This window comes from Cyprinus carpio, chromosome A18 (genome assembly GCF_018340385.1).
Source record: "Cyprinus carpio isolate SPL01 chromosome A18, ASM1834038v1, whole genome shotgun sequence".
In the NCBI taxonomy this organism is placed as follows: Eukaryota; Metazoa; Chordata; class Actinopteri; order Cypriniformes; family Cyprinidae; genus Cyprinus; species Cyprinus carpio.
In genome coordinates, this window is record NC_056589.1 from 19,557,937 (window position 1) to 19,579,897 (window position 21,961).

A 21,961-nucleotide genomic window follows, 5' to 3' on the forward strand; every position below is an offset into this window, starting at 1 on the left:
TAACAAATAAATTAATAAATGTAAAATAATAAATTAATTAATAATTAAAAACTAAAAAGTAATTAAAAAGTACTCAATATCCCACCTATAAATGTTCCAGGGAAATACAAATTCATAAAAACTTCAATAGCCAATGTTCAGAAACAAGGCCTTTTAAAATTTTCAAAACAAAATCAAGTTCAAAATAAAGGACAAAATTAAAAACATTTGGTCCAGAATGAATGAAACATAATGTAGAATTACAGTAAAATAATACTAATCATCAGAAGGGGTGAGCCACTGGCTCAACTTACCCCACTCCTACCATTTTAACAAACTTGTATCATAAAAGAAGCTTAGGGTTAACATCATGCTAATAGTACAGCCTAATAGTACAGCCTTATATTATAACTTCCTAAAGCACAAACATGTGTGATATTTTTTCAGATTTGTCTGTAATTGTTCAGACACAACTGAAGCATTAGTCCTCAAACATAAAAAATCACTTTGAACAGCAAAAAACAGTTTTTTGAACTCAAATGTCGTTACCAATTATTCCATGGGCATCTGTCCATCTCAGGGTACTGGAAGAGTTACTATATTAGCAAATTATTTCACAAAGTACACCTCAGGAAAAAAACGAGGACCAGACCTCGGTGACCTCATAGCTATACGGGCCTTTACATAAATACAAGTAACAATATAACTTTATAAACCTTTTATGAACTTACTAAACATTACCTAATAATTAGCATGTTTTTTTTAATGTAAATTAAAATGCTTACAAATGTCAGTAAACTTTCAGTTCATTTGATCTTCATTTGTTGGTCTTTGTTTGTTGTGTAGACTTTAACACATTGTGTACACATCATAACAAATAATCTATTAATTTGTTTTTGCAAATGTTTTTGCAGCACCCAATCTAAACTATATTCATCATTTGTAAAAGTTTACAAATGTTTACTAATCATTAATACCTTTATGAGCAGTCATCTCAATGGCAAGAAGTGTCCCGAAAGACCTGAATTTACCCTATTCACACATCTTTACTAATCATTTATTAATCATTCGTTCATGTTTTTGCAGTAGCCAATCTAAAGTTGAAACTATTCATCATTTGTAAATGTTTATCAACGATTACTAATCATTTAGTATCTTTATGGTCATTGGACTTTTAGCTAATGTAACAAGGTTTGTGTAAAGGGTGGCTGGTTAAGTTTAGCTAAATGCTTGCTTGTAAGACATAAAAAGATTTTAATCTCTTCAGTAGTCATTAAAAAAGTGAGAAAGGGAAAAAGCATATTCTCACCAGAGCTTATGCTAGGCCTATGTCCTACGTCATCTGCTAAACACCACTCTCTTGTGAATGCGCGTAAAACAGTTAGCGGAAGCTAGAGATTAAGGTTTGTGAAGTTGTAAATATGGATATTTTTCTTAAACAAACTTCAGAAGGCCTTTATTAACCCCCTGGAGCTGTGTGGACTTCTTTTATAATGGATGGGTGCAATTTTATGGACTTCAAATTTTGTGCTGCCATCCACTCCCATTATAAAGCATGGATCAGCCTGGACATTATTTAATATAACTCCAATTGTATTCATATACACCTAGGATGGCTTGAGGGTTTTTGGGTGAACTATATCTTTAATGAAGGCCAAGTGCCACTTGCAGACCTGTAAAAGGTAGGCTGATGAAATGATGAAGTGAAAGGACTTTATTATATTACCATTTTTGATAATAATGCAGGATTATGAAATTATCTCATGCTCATCAAGCCTGAATTTATTTGAGCATGTAATATAACACAAAAACTGTTTTGCTTAAAAAGTTATGTTTAGCTACAGTGTTTAATCATTCGCTACCAAAGCTTGGTCGAGATGAACCTCATTATTTTATATTTATTGATGTTATGTCTTTATTTGTGTATTTTTATGTGTACTTATTAATTATTGACAGAGAAACTGCTGAATAAATAAATGCCAAAGATCGCTTTTCTTTTAAACTGAGTTTTTAAATTGCCGTAATGCATTGTATGTGCGCACACCGCATAACAACGTGGGGGCGAGACTGACCGTGTTTTTCAGAGTGGAGGCTGGCCTGACCGCCGTGACAGATCGCACCCCTAAAATACAGAAACTCACTTTAAAAAAAAAAAATATATATATATATATATATTTTTTTGGTTACTGGTATTTTTCTGCCAGGACATTAGCTATCCATTAATTTTACAAAATTCCAAATTATTTAAAAAAATCAATCAATATGGTAACCATAAATAAATTCGAAAAGTTCCTTCATATTAATACAGTACATTGTGCCCTATTTTGCCGATTTTTTTTGAGTGTAAATATCTTTAATTGAAAAATGTAATTAATAAAAATCCACGATCTTACTATAATGAATGACAATATTCATATATTTATCTGTTTGAAATGAAAGTAGTTTATAAATCTTCAACCAATCCAGAAACTGTTTATAAAACATCAAATATATTTAAATATCATAAAAAGATAAATATTATATGAAAATATAACATAGAAATATACAAATATTTATCAAAAGTGCTCTTGTACTCAATATATTTTTAACGTTTCATTTTGCATTTTGTGCATTCATTTGTGATAAAACTGTTACTCATGATTAATATCAAATCAAGAGAATCTTCTGATTTAAACGTTACCAAATCAAATAAAAAAACACAAGTGAAACTTTACTAATTTTTGCCCTCTATTTTCCTAATTGTTAGTGATTTCATTAAACACTAAAAAAAAAACAAATAAAATAAAAATAACAGAAAATAACCTTCTTTCTGCAACCAGAGGTCAAACAAAGACACCAAAATACAGATAAGACAGAAATAGAAAAGATTTAATGTATTTGTTTTATTACAGCTAAACCGCTCTCTACATAAACAAGTAACATTCATTAAGTAAACAATGTATCCCAATTCAAATAATAAATAATTAATATAATATTTTGTACAAACTGGTATTGGTTTCCTGTACATAATGGTTTCTCTCATAGCGTACCATACAGTAAGAGAAGAACTTAAGGCAGAGAGTTCATACTTGCCAGTTACTGGTACAGCTATAAAAGACTGACTGTCTAGTGGTATATTTCAAGGATGTAGCAGATCAGTGGGCACATGAAATGTATGATTTCAGTGCAGTGTCAAATGGGAGATTTGTGCAGGATGATGGCGGTCTCAATTTTGTGTGCTATCGTGTAACTCAGTGCAAAGGTAAAATATATAAATTAAACAAGCATGGGTTCATCAATCCAATTGTTAATTTGCAACACTGAAAACAAAAATCACTCATGTAGACAGCTTTGTGGACTCTTTTGTGTACTGGCTGTCATCAAGAGATTAAAAGTGTGCTAACATTTATCCAAGTCCAACATTAGCTGTTCCACAACCTTTCTTCAATGCACAAGAATTAATGACAAATCAAAAACAGCTGTCACATCACAATGAACCCAGAGGATGTATGCGCACACAGCTGGCTTTCATCCTTTAAACGGTTTCATTTCAACCAAAGTTGAATGTGACACAGCAAGTATGATTGTGGAATTAATGCCTCAGATGTCTCATATAGTACAAATATGAGAGAAAGAGAGCCAAAGACACGTAATTAGCTACTTGTACAATGCAAAGCAAGTGTTAAGAGCTCTTAAAATAATTACGAAATGCATGAAAGTAACGCATGATCAAACATAGTAAAAATATAATATATAGATAAAATAAATAAATTCAATTTGAAACAGATAGCACAGATTATGTTGCGATAAGGTCACACTTTGAAAATCTATGAAGCTAAATCTCAATTGTAGCCCACCTGAAGCCCAAACCAAACAGACCTTGGGAAAATGACATTTCATTCATGGCATTCTCGACATTTCAAATGGAATAATGACATTTATTGGAGGAGACACCAAATGGAAATGGCAAGTTCGTTTAGCCATTTTTACACAAAGCTGTCAACTGGCGTTCAATAGTTGGAATTTTGGGACGAAATTTGGATATGAAGGTCTGCTGGCGTGGGATATTACACTTCTGTAAGATTCCTGTCTTGAGGAAATAATTATTGTCTGCACTACGGTTACTTCAACATCATTCTGGTTATTTTTCTGTCATATCTGCAACAAACTAAATGAGGTATGCTATTGCGTCTGATACCCTCAGCGCTGTTTTTTTGCGAACCACAACTCATCTTTTGAGGTTTAGTTCAGACAAACAACATCAAAGAATATGAAATCATCAAAAAAGTACAAGAGTTTACCTCAGGTACTAACCAGCAAATCTGGGTACTTAAAACAAACTCCACTTCTTACATACTTAATGTGGTGATGGATGAGAAAGAATGCGCAACAGGAATAAGACGTGACCTCTTTTCAAGCATGTCGTGGCTAGATTCTGTATTGGCATAAGGGAATGCTTCTGTACAGCATACATCCTACATAACTTAAATCAATAAATTACCTGCACAGGATAATGGCATTAAATAACGTGATTTTCCCTCGCTGATCAAACAATGGCTGAGGGAAAGAGTCTTCGAAAAAAAACAAAAAAACAATTATAAAGATGACTGCCATTCTATTACTTCGACTGAAATAATTATTTGAAGTGAAATAAAATAGCAAGTATAAAAGGTACAGAATAAGATAAATCAAGGAACAACACAGAGCAGTGAAAAACATCTTCAGTATCCATGGAGAAAATACCAACTGAAGTCACTCACTGGGTAGGCAGCGTCCTGTTGTTTATATACAAAAAGTAAAACTGAAAATAGATTTTTCTTCTCTGTACACAGCAATTTTATTCTTCTCTTTACAAAAGTCTTTGTTCTCTTTTTTTTGTAGTCTCCCCACCTTCCATTCCATTCACATCTAAATCCTATCAAGATGTGCACAAAGCTCCTTCTGCGCCCTCCTGTTGTTTGTGATAAAGGCTTGTCTGTTTGTAGGGCGCCCCGGTGTGGTCAGTCCAGTGAAATTACGTCAGGGATAGAGCCGTATATTACGGATGTGGCGGCGGCATCAGATCGCGAGCGGGACACGTTACTGTGTGGGTGGCTGTCTCTCAGACTGCTGGAAGACACCAGACTGCTGCTGCTTCCGCTGCTGCTGCCCCCGCTGCCATTGGCTGGCGCTAGTGAGCTGCTCGCCGGCGTCCCCGACTGCTCCAGGAAGAGCTGTGAGGAACCATAGGGCATGAAGCGGTTCAACAGCAGCTCGTGGTCTTCTGACGCAGAAGCTGAGGCGGCGGCTGCAGCAGCCATGACCATGTTATAATGCTGTGGAGAGTATAAAGATCAACAACTTAAGGCTATGCTGATGTTTAATAAAAAAATGTATATGCTAATTCTCTCTCAGTCAGATCTGGGCCCTAGTGAATACAATCCATTTAAATCGGCACCAGATGTGGTTAAACATAGGCGTTTGTTCCAGCACAATGCTGCCTTCTAGCAGTGATGTGCTGCATAAACCTACCTGGTGATTGTCCCCTTGTAAAAATGAGAAGAAATTCAGATCTGTCAAAAAAGAAAAAAATGTTGTTTGGCATAATTTGATATGTTTTTATATGAAATATTTTTACATTTTTAAAATACTTAATCTCTGCTCACTGTATTAAATAAAAATAAATCCCAGATTTAATATACATAGATTACATTACCAAATTATGTTTAGAATTGATTAAACTCAATTAACACTTATCCTTCAAAAGTTTGGGGTTAATACTTTTTTTAAAGAAATACATACTTTTGTTTAGCATGCATTACATTGCATGCATTACATTGATCAAAAGAGGATGTAAAGCCTTTTGTAATATTACAGTAGATTTCCATTTCAAATACATGCTGTTCTTCTGAACTTTCTATTCAAAGAATCCTGAAAAAAATTACGTATTACGGTTTTCACAACAACAACATTGATAATAATAAAAAATGTTTCTTGAGCACATTTTTGTCATCACAGAACTATATTCCATTTTTAAATATATTAAAATAGTATCATTATTTCACAACAATAGCGTTTAACTGTATTTGTGATTTCTTAAAAAAAACATCATTGGAAATATAAAAGAAATTTTAAATGTTACAGACCCCAAACTTTTGAACTTTAGTGACAATCAAGACAAGTAAGCATGAACAGTATCAGTTGAGCTAGTAGGCACATTCTTTATTATATATGATGAAATATTATTTTAGTGGAATGATGATGGTACCTGAGAGGTCACTGGGTGTGTGGTAATAGTGACGGTAGTCTTGAATGAGAGGAGGAGGGGGAGGGATATAGTTTGTCTCCATTGCTGGCATGCTGGGAGCCCGTGCCAGTGGAGACGCCTGATGATGCAGATTTAACACTCTGCAACAAAATAACAAAAATCTTAGAAAAACTAGTCAAATATTAAAAGAATATTTTAAGTAGCACATACAGTGGCTCCAATACTTATCATAACATTTAAAATCAGACATAAAAATGTGAATATCTTCACATTATATGACAAAATATGAATCAATGTGGCACTTATAATAAACACACTTTTCAAAAAAAGTTTTAAAACATTTCACAAAAAGGTTTGTTGGGTTTTAAATGCTAAAAAATAGACATACTGTTCAAAATAAATGAAATATAAATTCTCACCCTTTGTTGACAGGTGGGGAGGTTGGTGATAGAGATGGACAGGCTCTTTTAGGAGGAGGCTCATCATTATCATCATCATCATCATCATCATCATCATCTGAGGAGCTGTCCAGCGTCAGGTCAATCACCTCCACTTTCTTACTGCTGCTGCCGTGGGACGAACTGTTTCTGTGGTCGGACACAACTGACCGACACGAGTCTAGAAAATCATAAAAAAAAAAAAACAGACTCTCTGAATCAGAAAGAATGAAGCATGCAAATGTCTACACTTTTTTTTCTGTATATATAGAGAGAGAGAGAGAGAGAGAGAGAGAGATAATATTGAGACAACTGTCTATAGTCTTCTTAACAAAACATACAATACCTTCAATGCCATTTGATGAGGCTGACACTTCCTGTACCACCTTCTTGGATCTCATAGGAGCCCAATTGCCATCTTCTTTAAACTGGATCTCATCACAGTCCACACAGCTGCTCAGGATCTCCATGAACAACCTATACAAAGACAAACACACCCTTAAAAAACTTTCTCAAGACTTTTTCCAGTTTTGACAGCATAGACTACTGTTTGAAGCTATTAAAAATAAAATAATACTTTTATTCAGCAAAGATGCATTCAACTGATCAAAAGTGAAAGTAAAGACATTTTGTTTTTCCTGAAAAAAAAATTATCATGGTTTTCAGAAAAATATTAAAAGGCACAACCATTTTTAACATTGATAAGAAATGTTTCTCAAGCACCAAATCAGAATGATTTCTGAAGGATCATGTGACACTGAAGAATGCTGGAAATTCAGCTTTGCCATCACAGGAATAAATTACATTTTAAAATATATTTAAAGAAAAAAGTTATTTTAAATTGTAATAATATTTCACAACATTACCATATCACTATATTTTAGTCAAAAATATGCAGCCTTGGTGGGCATATAAATTCTTTCAAAAACATTTTAAAAATCCCATCGACCCCAGATTTTTTGAACAGTAGCACATAAATGCTCATACACATTAGACAATGACGTACACTGCTGTTCAAAAGTTTGGGATCAGTAAAATGCTGTTCTTTTTCAAGTTTTATTCATCAAAGAATCCTGAAAAAAAATTATCACAGGTTCCAAAAAAATATGAAGCAGCACAACACTGATAATAAATCAGCATATTAGAATGATTTCTGAAGGATCATGTGACACTGAAGACTGGAGTAATGATGCTGATGAAAATTCAGCTTTGATCACAGCAATAAATTATATTAAAATAGAAAACCATTCTTTTAAATTGCAATAATATTTCTGTTTTTTTTTCTGTATTTCTGATCAAATGAATGCAGTCATGATGAGCAGAAGAGACTTCTTGAAAAAACATTAAAAATCTTACTGAACCCTAACTTTTAAACGGCTTTACATTAAAGCAAAACAAATAGTTTTTGCATATTTCAGAAGGCCCACAATCACAGGTGTAAAAGGCGAGAGCAGAACTGACCCGTCAATAATAAGGTGCTCATATGGGGCTTTCTTGTCGCAGACCGGACACACCCAGGTGGGTTTCTTCTCATTCATTTGGATGTAGAGTGTAGCATCAAAGCATTGCAGGTGTGAGCAGGTGAGCGCTCGACAGGGAATCATCAACCGCATCTTTCCCAGCTGTTCATTTACACACAGATAGACACACATGTCGTGAGCATTCATTATAAGGCCACATATTGCTTTCAAACTTTATAACTGAATGATGATAATAGAGAAGTTTCTTATCTCTAAACTGCTAGCTTGTGGTTTATTCTCCATCGCTCAAAAATATTAAACTGACAAAGAACACAATATGGGAAATCAGAGTCATAAGCAGAGCTCGATGGCCACAGTGAAAAGAAGCAGAGTTTCATTATTCTGACAAAATGATTAATGCAACTGTGTCCAAAGGAACATTACAAGGTTTAACAGAACCCCTTGAAGAGATTAAAATCTTTCTTCAGGGTTGAGGGTCCATTACATACCGGACAGAGCAAGGAGACTCGCAGGCTGGTGGTGGCAATCTCACTGTCAGGGTCGGCTGTAAGCTTTTCTTTGACTGAAGAGTGAGCACAGAACACAAAATCAATCAGATCACTTGTTTTACAACATTGAATATCTCCCATTATATTCACACACAGCTTACAGGTAGCTCAAGTAACTTTGCAGGTTATTGGTAAAAAGCTTTATTTTGATAATCACTTAATTAAAACAATAGTTGCAGATGTCAAATCGGAGCATTGGTAGGTGAATGCCTGAAAATCCAAAGTGAAAATGTTTCAAAATTCTTGTCAGAATAACATTCAGCTATATTAAGGCTCAATTACACTGTTATAAGTCCAGAGTTAACTTACTGAGTGCTCTTGAGTGGTCTGGGTTTCTAATGCCTTTTGACCGTAGTCTCTGTAGCAAAACTGAGGAGGACTGCTGACGGACCAGGTACACTGCCATGGAGTAACTCTGTATGGACAACAAAATATTTAAAAGGCATAAAAACAAATATTTTTAAACCCATAAAAACATATATTTCAAACAGATTTACATTCATTACCCTTCCGATTTCCGACGTCCATGACACAACAATGGTGTTGGGAACTGTTGTAGACAACCTAACCAGGGAGGTAATGTTGATGGGTCTGCTCGGCCGCTTTGGCTCCACTCCATTTTTAGTTGGAGGAAGATATCCCTGAGGACAACCACAAAAAGGCATTGAGATAAACAGCCAGCCCAGCACATAAACTACAGATAAACATTTGTATCTGAAATATGAATTTGTTATAAGAGTCAAAGATGTGGAGGAAAAGGCTGCAAGATGCTGTAAGATGTATTCATCTTTGTGTCTGTGTTGGTTTCATACAATTTTTTTTACAAATGTTTGTCATTTAATGACTCAAAAATGGTTCAGCTTAGTATAAAAAATAATTAAATATTTTCCTTACATTATAAATTTGAGTATACATGTGTTAATCATTGTTTCATCTGTCTGAAAGATTCCTGCTGTTTTGTGGCCAAAAATAAAGCCAGACTCACAGGGAGGTTACAGGGTTTTCCATTCACTTTCACACAAAGGTTGGGTGGGAAATGATCTTCCTGAGGACAGCTTGTCTCTGATAAGCAAAACCTGAAAAATATGTTTTGAGATTCCTTTAGGAATGTGTGGGAAAGACTTCCAAAACTCTCTCAGAAACCCAAACAAAAGAAAGCTCTGCAGATGGGGGTAGATTAGCTTCAACACAGAAAATCAGAAAATAGATACAGCACATTCAAATATACAATATTCAACCGCACAGCACTTTAAACTGCAAAGAATATGCTATTTGAAATGTTAAATGCAACATTATACATTATCATAAGATTTTGTGATAAACACAAAACATTAACAATGGTGGCAAATAAAATGATACTCTTTAATTAACTTAAATTATGTTTTCGGTTTCAAAAAGTTCCAGATGAGCTCTGGAGATCTGTTGTCTTATCATACCTTAGCTGTACTTGCACGGTGAAGTCACATTTGGTCCCAGAGATGTCCCTGTTGAGACAAGAGGATGGGAGTAAAGGAATGTGTGATAGAGCGTAGGAGAGAAAAGCATACCAAACATTCTACAGGACCACTCGCTTAGGCACGTTTCACAAGCACTATTGTCTGCTATGTAAGAACAAGAGGAAGATATCTATAAAACAAGATACATTGTTAAACAGCTTTTTTAAATTCAGCAGGTTTGCAGTTCTGGCTCAAATGTATTACAAGCTCAAAATTAGTTAGGGTATTTCAAGCACTCCATGTTACCTTGTCTAACTTTGTAATTTAATATCCCCCCACACTTACACTGAACTGCTGATCTGCTGAACTTGCTGAGGCGTTAGTGCAAACGCAAAACATGTTTCCTGAAACCTCTGACTGCTGTCTGAGGCTGTAAAACAAAAAGAGAGGAGACGATTATAAAAGATGGAAAACCCATTACATCACTCTATTGATGAAATGACAGAGATGAGAAGAAAAGGTCAGCCAAGCTAGTGAGTCGTTTTCATTCCGAAAGTACATCAGTCGTTAAGACAAAAAATAAAAAATAAAATAAGAAAAAAAAAAAAAAAAATCAAAGATTTTAAATCCAAATACGAAAAGAAATTTCTACTATTACTACAATCAAATTAAATTGATAAAAATAATAAGGAAATCAAATGTGTTTACCATTTAAACGTGACTCTCTGTTACCAAAAAAAAAAAAAAAAAAAAAAAAAAAAAAAAAAAAACATCGGGGAGCTTACCAACTAGTCAATTTTATTAATTTAGCACTAATTTCGCAAATAGTACTTTCATATTGCATACAAATGACATTTTATATAACTGTATGCTTCCAACTGTGTAGCAAAAGTTTGTAGAGGGACTTTTCTGTTCCATACAGTCCTAAGGAAATGCTTTATTAAAGGCCTTTCCATACTGAACGCGGTGCAAAAAAAGTGAGGTGAATCGCCGTCGAACGGTGCTTTCACACCGAATGCAAAACAATTGTTCGCCTTCTACTAATTCATTCCTGCACGCTAGGTGGTGCCAACCAACAATGAATTTTTCCTCAGATATGTATCTTGTAAATGGATTTAACATCTTCCGCTGCTCAATATACAGCATTAAATTAAGATAAACAAAGTTTGGTTCTACACCAGTAACAAAAACTATCTATTAATCCTTACAAGAACAGGCTACATCCTAAAATATAATTAGAAGTACAATTAGCATCAAGCTACACTTGAAAATGTATGCAATTATTAATGTATTTGCTTACCCACTTTAAACCATTGAGTGCTTGTAATAACGTTCTGATTGTGATCTATAGTTGATTTTGATTAAGCAGACACATGCACTCTTTGTATGTTTAATAACGCTACACTGCTAATGTTTGTCATAAACATCCTTTATTGAAATAAAAAAAATACCATGAGCTGCATACAAAACACATACAGAAAATACATTGTTATAATCATGTCTATTTGCTTTCTTATGTCAAATGTAGAAAAATATTAGCTGTAGTGCAAGACTGTTATTCAACTGTAATGTAATTCAGAACAGAACCTGAAACTGCTGAGCATCGTTTGGGTGAATATATAAACATATGCTGCACCCTTTCCTCTCAATAACAAAATAAACACAATAAAAACTGACAGCGGTGTGAAAGCAGCAGTTAAAAATGCATCTGATTACAGCGATGTGGATGTTTGCATGAGCTCTGCAGTTTAGTATTCCAATAAAGTCCAGTCACGTCACGTTTATTTATGTAACTTAGTACTTTGTGCAATAGATAGCCTTAACTCAAGCAGCTTTACATTATTAAACATGAAAAACCAGAGTCAGTGTTGCTTTTAGTTAGGGATGTAACAATTAACCTCGAGCCGGTTGAAAATCGATTCAAATATGTGACGATTCAAATCGATTGAGATGCTAAACAAATCACAATTCATTTAGGGGTAGGAGTTTATATGAATGCACGTCTGAAGGGAACTTACTGTCTTTAGAAAAGTTTAGATGGTATTTTTTATTTTCATCTTGCCTCTGTATAATGCATATTAAAGTTCATATGTGCAGCGCTGCGTTTTTTACAGCAGAAACCAAGGAAACGCTTTAAACGCCACCTGCTGGCAGAGAGCTGAATCTGTGTCTCATTCAGCTCATCTGCTGTTTTGTTTTTGCACAGATATTTTTTATGTATAGTTTCACAAAACAGAAGTCAAACCATTCTGTTTTTGCTTCAAATTTCGAAATTATACAATCTAATCTAGATTAAAAACTGCTCATGTTGCAGCATCTTTATTTGGATCATTAATAAAACACAGTTTTCCCCTCACATTAAAAATAAAAAGAACACACAAAAACCCATATTTTTTATATAAAAACATTTCTTTTATTTGTTTTTACTTATTTATTTGATTTGGGGCTTGTTTTAAAATTTCAATTTAGTTTTGTTATTTACATTAACATTATATTTAAATTTTGTTATTTAGCTGACACTTTTATCCAAAGTGACTTAAAAATGAGGACAACAGAAGCAATCAAAACCAACAAAAGAGCAATAATATGCAAGTGCTATATTAGAATATTATTTTCGTGTTATATTTAAATTTCACAAAGAAACATGCAGCATTTTGTCCAAGCAATAATAAAAGGACACATTTAATTTATAATTTGTCTTAAATCTCATTTTGTTTAAAAAAAGAAAAGAAAATTATTTTAAGAGAGATTATGTTGTGAATAAAATAGTTTATCTAAAAATAAAGCATCTTATCTCTTACCTTTATTTTGTTTCTTATCTATTTGACATACAAAAGGAGATGTCAGGCAGAATGATTTTTCATATGGCTAACTAAATGGTGAATGCGAGAGTTTCTCCATCATCTCATTTTGCGTGCCAAATATATTTCTTTCTAAAAATTAACTGTATAATAATTGTAATTACATAATGTTTTTCAAAATCTAAAGTGATTACCTTTATTTATTTGTTAGAATATGTATAACTCAATATTTTAACAAACTTCAAATGCAAAATAATCAAAGTCTTCTGATTAACCAGTGAAATAATTGATGATTAATCGATTAACCATTCTAATAATCGTTAGATTAATCAATTATCAAAATAATCGTTTGTTGCAGTCCTAGTGGAAAGGCCTTAAGTCTGGTGTGCTTACTGAAGAGGAAAAATGTTAGAGGACCAGCTTCCTTGTAATGTAAATGGTTTCTGCTCGTTCAAATACTTCTGGTTATGTAGTATATATTTTAATATTTCGTGACAGCATCCTTGACCAAGCATCCAACAGTAAATAAAGTTAATTATCTTAAACCGATAACAAAGCAGCATCTCAGTTACAGACAAAAGGTTGCTGGTCCTCTTCTGTGGAACTACTTTAAACACTTGTGCAGTTTCGTTCAAAGCCAAACTCTACAACATAGCTAAAATTAAAGCTGCAAGCAGCGATGAACGGGCCCTCGCACCCGGGCTCACCGCCAGCGGTGGCTTTTGTAAAACAGCGAACGGCAAGATATATGCGTTTTATGTGGTAAATATAAGAGAAATATGTCAAATCATTTATATGTGCCAATCTTGCCAGCTTGCCAGCTGGTGGCGCTATGACTATAACTGGATTTTCGGCATTACATTTCTTCAGTCCAGCACTTTTTATCAAGCATATGAAAATTTAGTGCAGATTGAACATGGAATGTTTGAGGTTAGTATAAGGCATGAGGTGTCCTATTGACAACAGGTGGCGCTATGATTACAACTGTATATTGGCCTTTAGATATCTTCAGGCCATAACTCTTTCCAAATATAATAGAAGTTTTGGTGCAGATTGGGACATTGCATGTTTAAGTTAGTGCAAAACAAGCCATTTCCTGTTGCCAGCAGGTGGCGCTATGATTATAGTGGAATAATGACCTTCAGATGTGTTCAGGCCAAGACTCTTTTCGAACATGTGAAGTTTGGGGAAGATCGGACATCTTATGCCTGAGTTACAACAACTTCTATTCCCATGGCGAGACATCAACCTTTGTCACGGCGCCATGGCCACACCCTTTAATGAAACCTCAAGATGTTCAAAATTTAACATTGCAAAGGCCTTTAGATAGACTGACCAAAAAAAATTATAAAATGTCATAAAATATCTAGGAGTAGTTTGTTACGCCGTAAAACATGTCACTTCCCTGTTGCCAGCAGGGTGCGCTAATAAGAGATATCTGAATATTGGCATGTAGATATATTCAGGTCAGGAGTCTTCTCAAACATGTGAAGTTTGGGGCAGATTGGACATTGTCTGTCTGAGTTATAGCAACTTCCTTTCTCATGGCGAAACATCGATTAAATTTTGTAAGGCCGCCACAGACACGCCCTTAAACGAAACCTCAAGATCTTCGCAATTTAACATCGCAAAGGCCTTTAAATTACACAGACAAAGTTTGGTGTTTGATCTGAATAAATCTCTAGGAGGAGTTCGTTAAATACAACCCCTGAAAATGGCAAAAACGACACAAATTTTGCAGCAGAATTCAAAATAACTGACTTCCTGTTGGGATTCGAATTTCGTACCAAGAGACTTTTTTGTAGGTATTGGTGTGTTACAATGTGTGTACCGATTTTTGTACATGTACGTGAAATGTAGCTCGAGGCGCACTCCGTTGAAAATGTATAGGGATGGTGCTATCGAGGCATTTTGCCACACCCGATGGAATATTGGCCTTCAGATTTGTTCAGGCCCAGGACTCTTATCGAACATGTGAAGTTTGGGCAAGATCGGACATTTTATGCTTAAACAATAACTTTTATTCCCATGGAGAGACATCGAACTTTGTTCACGGCGCCATGGACCGCCCTTTAACAAAAACTCAAGATATCTTCACAATTAACACGCACAGGCATTTAGAATAGAGTGACTGAAGAAAAAAAACATTTATGTCATAAAATTTCTCTGGGGCGGTAGTTTGTTACAGTGTACAATATGTCACTTCCTAATAGGGTCGCTATGTAACTATACAAAAAAAATCGAAGAGAAGCTGAATATGGGGCATATCACCCTCTTGACTCTTATTAAACATGTGAAGTTTGTGGCAGATTGGACATTGTATTCTGAGTTATAGCAGTTCAATTTTTTCATGGCGAATCATCCGAAATGTCGTCAGGTCCGCCACACGCACGCTGCACACGCCCTTCAACGAAAAACCTCAAGATCTTCGCAATTTAACATCGCAAAGGCCTTTAGCTTAGGCATACCAAATTTGGTGTTGAATCTGAATAAATCTCTAGGAGGAGTTCGTTAAAATACAAGGCCTACCATGACAAAAATGATGCAAAATTTGCTCAAAATTAAAAAAATAACCGACTTCCTGAACATTGGGTTTTGGATATTGCTCCAAGAGTCTTTTTTGTAGGTACTGATGAGCTTTACATATGTGTGCCAATTTTTCGTGCATGTACGTGAAACACAGCTCGAGGGCTGTTGATTTTTTTAACGATAGGTGGCGCTGTCGAGCCATTTTCTTATTTTACGGGACAACCTCTTCTGAAACCTATATCAGACGTAAATTTTCCCCAGGTCTGACGCGTGTGCAAAGTTTCAGGACTTTTCGAGCATGTTTAGGCCCTCAAAAATGCGATTCATTTTGGAGAACGACAGGAGAAGAAGAAGAAGAAGAAGAATAATAAAAATAATAATAAAAACAAAGCAGATACAATAGGGTCCTCACACTACATCGGTGCACCACACACAAAAACAAAACACAATCACATTAAATGAAGCAAGGGTTTCTGGAGCAACATAAAGTAACAAAAAAAAGAAGTAAGAAACATAACAGCAACACCAAACCTCATCCACTACAACACACACACTGGCTGAACTCAATGAAAGAGATTGAAATGAGAGGTGCGTTTTCTGAATAGGGTCGCAAAGGGGTGGAACATTTCTGGAATATTCCCAAAAATGCTGGAAAGTAAAAAAAAAAAATCTGGAATGTTTCCGAAATTTACTGGAAAATTTCCACCTTTTTGCAACCTTATTTCTAAACACTGACCACTTAGTCATGTGAAGAGGAAAATCTATTTCACTTGAAGTGAGTGAGTTTAACAGTGAGAAGCTGGCAGATTATTAATCTGTACTCAAGCGGAAAGAGAGGAGGTGAGCCAATTCTCTGGTGTGCAAAAGATCCATCAACACTGGTTGCTCTCTCAGCTCAAACAACTCAAAATTCACCAAACATTTTCATCACATTGACCTAGAAAGAATGTTCAATCCAAGGGGCTTCAACTCAATATGGGAGAAGGACCATTGTGTTTCCTAAAAGTTGCTTGAAAAGCCATTTGATGTTAGAGGGTTCTTTGCCTTGCATAGCAAAAAGCACTTATTATATAGCAATCGGCGCTCTATAACTCTATAAGAGTGCTTGTAAGAAAATAAAACTTGAAATAAGGTAAGCTGCTTCCAAAATGAGCTAAGCATTAGCTAAGAACCTAGATTTGATTCAAACTGCACTCATTACAACTCATTTTTGATGCCATTTACATTTATTCTGAGTCTTTACTTTGGCATTAATTTTCATTTAAAGAATAAAATGACTGGCTTGCGCTTGAAAAATCCACAAAATGATCTTAAAGTGAGAACACGAAGGCTAGTTATCTGAACATCTCAGACACCAAAACCAGAAAAAGAACATAACACTTAAACCTGCTGAAGAGAGAACTATCAAAGTCAAAATGCATTAACACAGCCCCCTGTGCTAAATGACACATCCTTTCCATTGACATTGGCCTTTTATTCTTAGCATGAGCTGGATGACTAAATATAGCGCAGGTGGCTCTTGTCCAATCTGATAAGCCATAAATCACTTGAAGAGCAGCTTTATGTTTGTATAGGAAGGAGGAGGTAAAGTCTTCACGAGAGGCCTACATTGCTCAGAAAGCATGTACAAAAATAAAAATTTTCAAAATCGATTAGTTGGTGGGTTGTCCGAAATACCTAGTTAGTCTAAAGGCAGCGTCATGTCCACAAGCTCCTGATCAATGCATTTCCTAGCAATATATGGATGCTAAGTGAAGCTTTTAAATACAGTAAAAAGGTTAAATCAGGAGTTTTCAAACCAGATCCTATAAAATTTTCTAGAGCACAAGAAGTATTTGTAAAAGATCAATTTTTTGGACTGTCAAATTTAAAATGTTAACTTAAGATATTTATTAAAAAAGATATACAGATAACATTACACTAATTGTGGACAGAAAGAAAGTGAACCTAATACATAAATATTACATAAAAATAAATATTTCCAGGAAATATTTTCATATTTTGCCATGATCACAAATACATGACAAATATAAAAGTGAATTATTTAAACAAATCAATGTGTTTTTTAATTTAATAACTTAAATAACACATTATTTTAAGGTGACGTAGTTATACACTACAAGTAATTACTATAGAAATGACAGTAAATTATGCATAATTACAAGTAACTAAGCTAACAAAAACCCTAAGCCTAACCTTTACCATATTCTATATACATGTAGTAAATTAGTATCACTTAATATCTATTTGTGTAATTACACTGTAATAACTTCACCTTAAAATATAGTGTAACCATAATTATTTCTCACACAGTATTACACATAAAAATACAGAGATAACTTTACACTTTAGGGTTTCAACATATTTGGGGGTCCATATTTGGCTGTAAAATTTATGAAAATCGATAAATACAAATATATATTACATATATTTCTTAAATATACACACATATATTATGTAAACACAAACTGCTATTTTAGTTGCGATTGCGAATTAATTGCGATTTATCAATTTTACAGCCCTAATCTTTGGCATCAGAACGTTTGAAAACTCCTGATAACTTTTATTGCAACTCATGTAGAGAAAGACTGCAATACAGATTGGCACAAAACTGCTTATGTTCATCCAGGACGGAGAATGATGCTTTAAAGGAGATGACTTTAGAGACAAAACTACTTGGAAATGGCTTTACTATGCTATACACTTTCCAACAAGCTGAATTTCTAAATTCATGACTGTAGTAGAAGCACTATTCAACCTTAATAATCAACTAGTCAACTGTTAGAGATCATTTCTGTTATTTACCTAAACTGGTGGGTTTGATAAGCTCATCGAGTACATCATAGAATGGCAGCCTTTGGAGCTTGACGTCTGGATGGACTGGGTGAAGGGCTGAGGGCAGATGGGGCAGGCCCAACTCGTGCTTTGGCCCGAGCAGTGCGACAGGTAATAGAGATGGTGAGCCATGCCCATCGAATCCCAGCTGTGTCAGGCTGGTGGGCAGGCCTGCGGGAGCCCCTCCGGTGGTGGAGTGTAGGCCAGGGAGGGAGAGGTCTGTCGGGGACACCATCTTTGTGGGGAAGCGGCGGCGGTAGAGCTCCTTGATCTTCATCTGTACAGCAGGGCTGCAGCCAGCTTTCAACAAATGTAGCGCTTTGGTCAAAAGTTCATGCTTCCTTCCATGTTTGTTGCGGCCTGCATATCCCAGAAGAACCTGAAGCTCTGAGACACGGAGGCTCATCACCATTTGCTGATTTTAAAAAATAAAAGAAACAGGAGTTAAATTATGCAACTGACAAAACAAATATTTAAGAGAGCACCTAACTAGGCTAAAGGAAACAGTTCAGCCCAAAGGGGAAAAAATAATACACACTGCATAGGAACAACCTATGGTTGAGTAAATAGTACAGTAAGATAGAGTAAATAGATGAGTTTTTGTAATTTAATCATCTTTTTTTTGAGGGGGGGGTAGTAATAGTATAGTAATAAATAAAAATAGTAATAAATAGTAACAACATAACCCCATTCAAAATTTACTAAAATAAAACAATTATCCACACCAATACATTTTAAAAAGCAATCTATTCCCCTGACAGAAAACCTGAATTTTCAGCAGCTATAAATAATGGGCAAAACCCTTAAGATAACATGTAGAAAGCATATTAAGCACACAGAATAACATAAGTGGACTTTGAACGATTAACTGCAGCTTTATGTTATGTTTATGTTTAATTGTGGCATCCATAATTGTAATCGTGATAAGAAATTTGATTAATTGTGCAGCCCTAACGGAAAGCAAATAAAACATTCCTGATTTCAGTTAGCGATGATGGACTCAGAGGAATTTCATCTTAGTATGTTTACACTTTCATTTTCATGAGGCCTCATCTTATTTGTTTGGAAATAGGGCTGAAACGATTAGTCGACATTGTCAACAAATATTTTTGTTGTCGAATAGCCATTTGATCTCATATGATCTCATGTAAGAGCCTGCAATAACCCGGTCTGACCAGTGTGGCGCTGTAACGCAAGACTGTAATTCAGCTTTCCCGCATGAAATTCAAGAGAAGACACAGACTCCGCAGCCAAACCTGACACAGCTGAAAGCAGAGTTTAAATGAAAATGTAAATGTGATGCGCGCTTTCCTCTCAATAACGTAAAAAAAAAAAAAATGACAGGGTTAGGAAAACAGCAGTTAAGAAAGCATCTGATCATAGTGATGTGGATAAGTTTGCACCAGCTCTGCAATCGGCACTACAGTCACTTCACGTTTATTTATATAGCACTTTATTACATTTACATTTAGTCATTTAAGAGGACGCTTTTATCCAAAGTGACTTACAAATGAGGACAATGGAAGAAATCAAAATCAACCAAAGAGCAACGATATAAGAGTGCTATAATAAGTCTCAGTTAGCTTAACGCAGTACACATAGCAAGGGCTTTTTAAATAATATAATAAATAAAAAGAAAACCAATAGAATAGAAAAAGAATAAAACAAACTAGTGTTAGTGTTTTTTGCTTTTGTTAATTGTATAATAAATGAAAACAGATAGAATACAAAAAGATTAGAAAGCTAGTTAGATTTTTTTTAGCTTTATATAATAGATTGATAAAAAACAGTCTCACAGTGTCAGTCTCGCTTTCAGTTAGAATTACAACTTTATTTTCTGCTATAAAGCAGCTGTACAGTATGGAGCTTAATAGAATGATAGAATCTTTTTTATTAGTGAATGCAAAAATCAATACAAATAATTAAAAAATCAAAACAAAAAATATACATAATCATAAACATATATCAAAGCACTATCTAGATCACTACAACACTAAAAACTGTTTTAAGAAAGCTAATGTTATATGTAATCATATAGTGAATAAAAAAAAATATCGAAAAAATAAACCGTTTTAGCACTTTATTTTGTTCACTGTATGACTTACAAAAAAAAGGAGATGATGCATCATTCAATCAGTCATTTACTCATTCAGTTATTTAAATGGTGAATGAGAAAGACTGTCATCTCATTTAGTGTGGCAAATATATTTATTTGTATTGTAAAAAAAAATTCTACTGATTAATTGGCGAAATAATCGATGATTAGTCGATTAATCATTGTAATAATCCTTAGATTAATTGATTATCAAAATAATAGTTTGTTGCAACACTATTTGGAAAAGACTGTAGCTAAATGGTCTGATCCTTAACTCTTTTGACAGTATTCTGTCTAAGTGACAGAATCAGAGCCAGTTTAGAGGTCTAGATGTTCCTCTCCATAAGTAATAAAGGTATAGTACAACAACAAACAGCTGACCAAATGTATTTTAATATCACTAGCAATCCAAATCATGATTAAAACAAGACAACATTGGTGTGACTCTCAAATAATCACAATCAAAATAAACAACAATGACAAGAAGACACACTGTCTTCACATATTGTCTAAATGCAGGACAACGGATCTCACAGCATCACCTTGTAATCACCAGCTAAACATACACCAACTTTAAACGAACGTCCTACTAAATCACAGAAAACTAAAAGAAACAGGCCGTGGTCGACGGCTGCGTCTCAAAATCTGCTGCTGTGTAAACACAGACAACATTTTTGGATGTCACACACTAGATTCAAAGGTTCAAACGTGTCTGTGAAGCCCAAAATTCAGTCTTGGTTGTCAGATATCTAGGTTATGGGACTGAGCAGTTGTCTGCTTTTATAAATGCATCAGGTTAAAAGAAGTCCTAACTGTCAAAGTACCGACTCTCCAGGCTGTTAGCAGCCTACGCACCACCCACATGCTGCTTCACACTTACGACTGACTCCTCCGACGAGCCACGGACTATTTAATCACTTAATTTAAACGTTAAAAGAACAATTAACAGTATTAATATCTTAATTCAGATGGAAGAGGGCTAATTTCACACGAGCAGGCAGACAGCTGTGCGGGTTAGCTGGCAGCTAACGTTAGCTGGATCCATCACAACAATAACAGTGCTCCTTTAACCGGGTTCAAAACTGCTCATAAAGCGTCTTTAAATCAAATACGGAACGTCGCTTCTTTCGAAAGTCAATCGCAGAAACAGGTCGCGCGGAAACATTGCCGAACAGGTCTAGTATAAAGGCTGTATTGAATGTAAATTGCGAGTTACACTTTACCTTCAATTCCGCACTCTCCGCCATCTTGTTTCTCTGGCGCAAGCGTGATCGGAGCCTTGGCACGTGACCAAGACGTGAGTTTGTTCAAATGTTTAGAAATCCCTCTAGTTCAAAAATGAGCGCGCGGATTACGCGATTTCACACTGCTTCAATAGAAAACATGGCATCATACATCAGCGACAAGATCACATGTAACGAAACGCTCTCGCTTGTTAGATTCATCATGTTATAAAATTCGGAAACGTGTTGTTGTTGTTGCATTGAGTAAAAAAAAAAAAAAAAAAAAATAATGGTACTTTCTTTCTTCCCAGATAATCACATGCAATTTGCATTCGGTTTTGTCATCTGATCAGTAATGGGAAGTCCGAGTC

General features: G+C 34.9%; 2 protein-coding genes across 3 annotated transcripts in view; both read right to left on the reverse strand.

Moving 5' to 3' along the window:
- Window positions 1-2,101, reverse strand: part of LOC109077207 (relaxin-3 receptor 1-like) — a 3,759-nt gene extending 1,658 nt beyond the window's left edge. Inside the window, exon 1 of the mRNA XM_042775303.1 lies at window positions 2,052-2,101. The gene's annotated coding sequence lies outside the window, so the exon portion shown is untranslated. The remainder of the gene's footprint in view (window positions 1-2,051) is intronic.
- A 741-nt stretch (window positions 2,102-2,842) lies between these two features.
- Window positions 2,843-21,719, reverse strand: LOC109077206 (E3 SUMO-protein ligase PIAS1-like). 2 transcript variants are annotated; one of them, XM_042775305.1, is made up of 14 exons: window positions 21,591-21,719; window positions 18,243-18,687; window positions 10,453-10,537; window positions 10,108-10,155; window positions 9,657-9,747; window positions 9,178-9,312; window positions 8,981-9,086; window positions 8,612-8,685; window positions 8,104-8,264; window positions 6,989-7,119; window positions 6,625-6,823; window positions 6,206-6,345; window positions 5,470-5,510; window positions 2,843-5,273 (listed from the first exon to the last, which is right to left on the reverse strand). In XM_042775305.1, the coding sequence occupies exons 1-14, from the start codon at window positions 21,612-21,614 to the stop codon at window positions 4,959-4,961; spliced, it is 1,995 nt and encodes a 664-aa protein (XP_042631239.1). In that variant the 5' UTR covers window positions 21,615-21,719; the 3' UTR covers window positions 2,843-4,958. The 2 variants fall into 2 exon arrangements, with proteins under 2 accessions (XP_042631239.1, XP_042631238.1); XM_042775304.1 differs by having other exon boundaries at window positions 9,169-9,312.
- Between the last annotated feature and the right edge of the window lie 242 nt (window positions 21,720-21,961).

Excerpts from the sequence above, each read along its gene's own strand:
- LOC109077206 (XM_042775304.1), bottom strand. The coding sequence starts at position 21,614 with ATGGCGGAGAGTGCGGAATTGAAG. Across the intron at positions 10,538-18,242 it reads TATCAAACCCACCAGTTTAG|CCTCAGACAGCAGTCAGAGG; the intron begins GTAAATAACAGA and ends TTTGTTTTACAG. Across the intron at positions 6,346-6,624 it reads TCCCCACCTGTCAACAAAGG|AGTGTTAAATCTGCATCATC; the intron begins GTGAGAATTTAT and ends ATTTTGTTGCAG.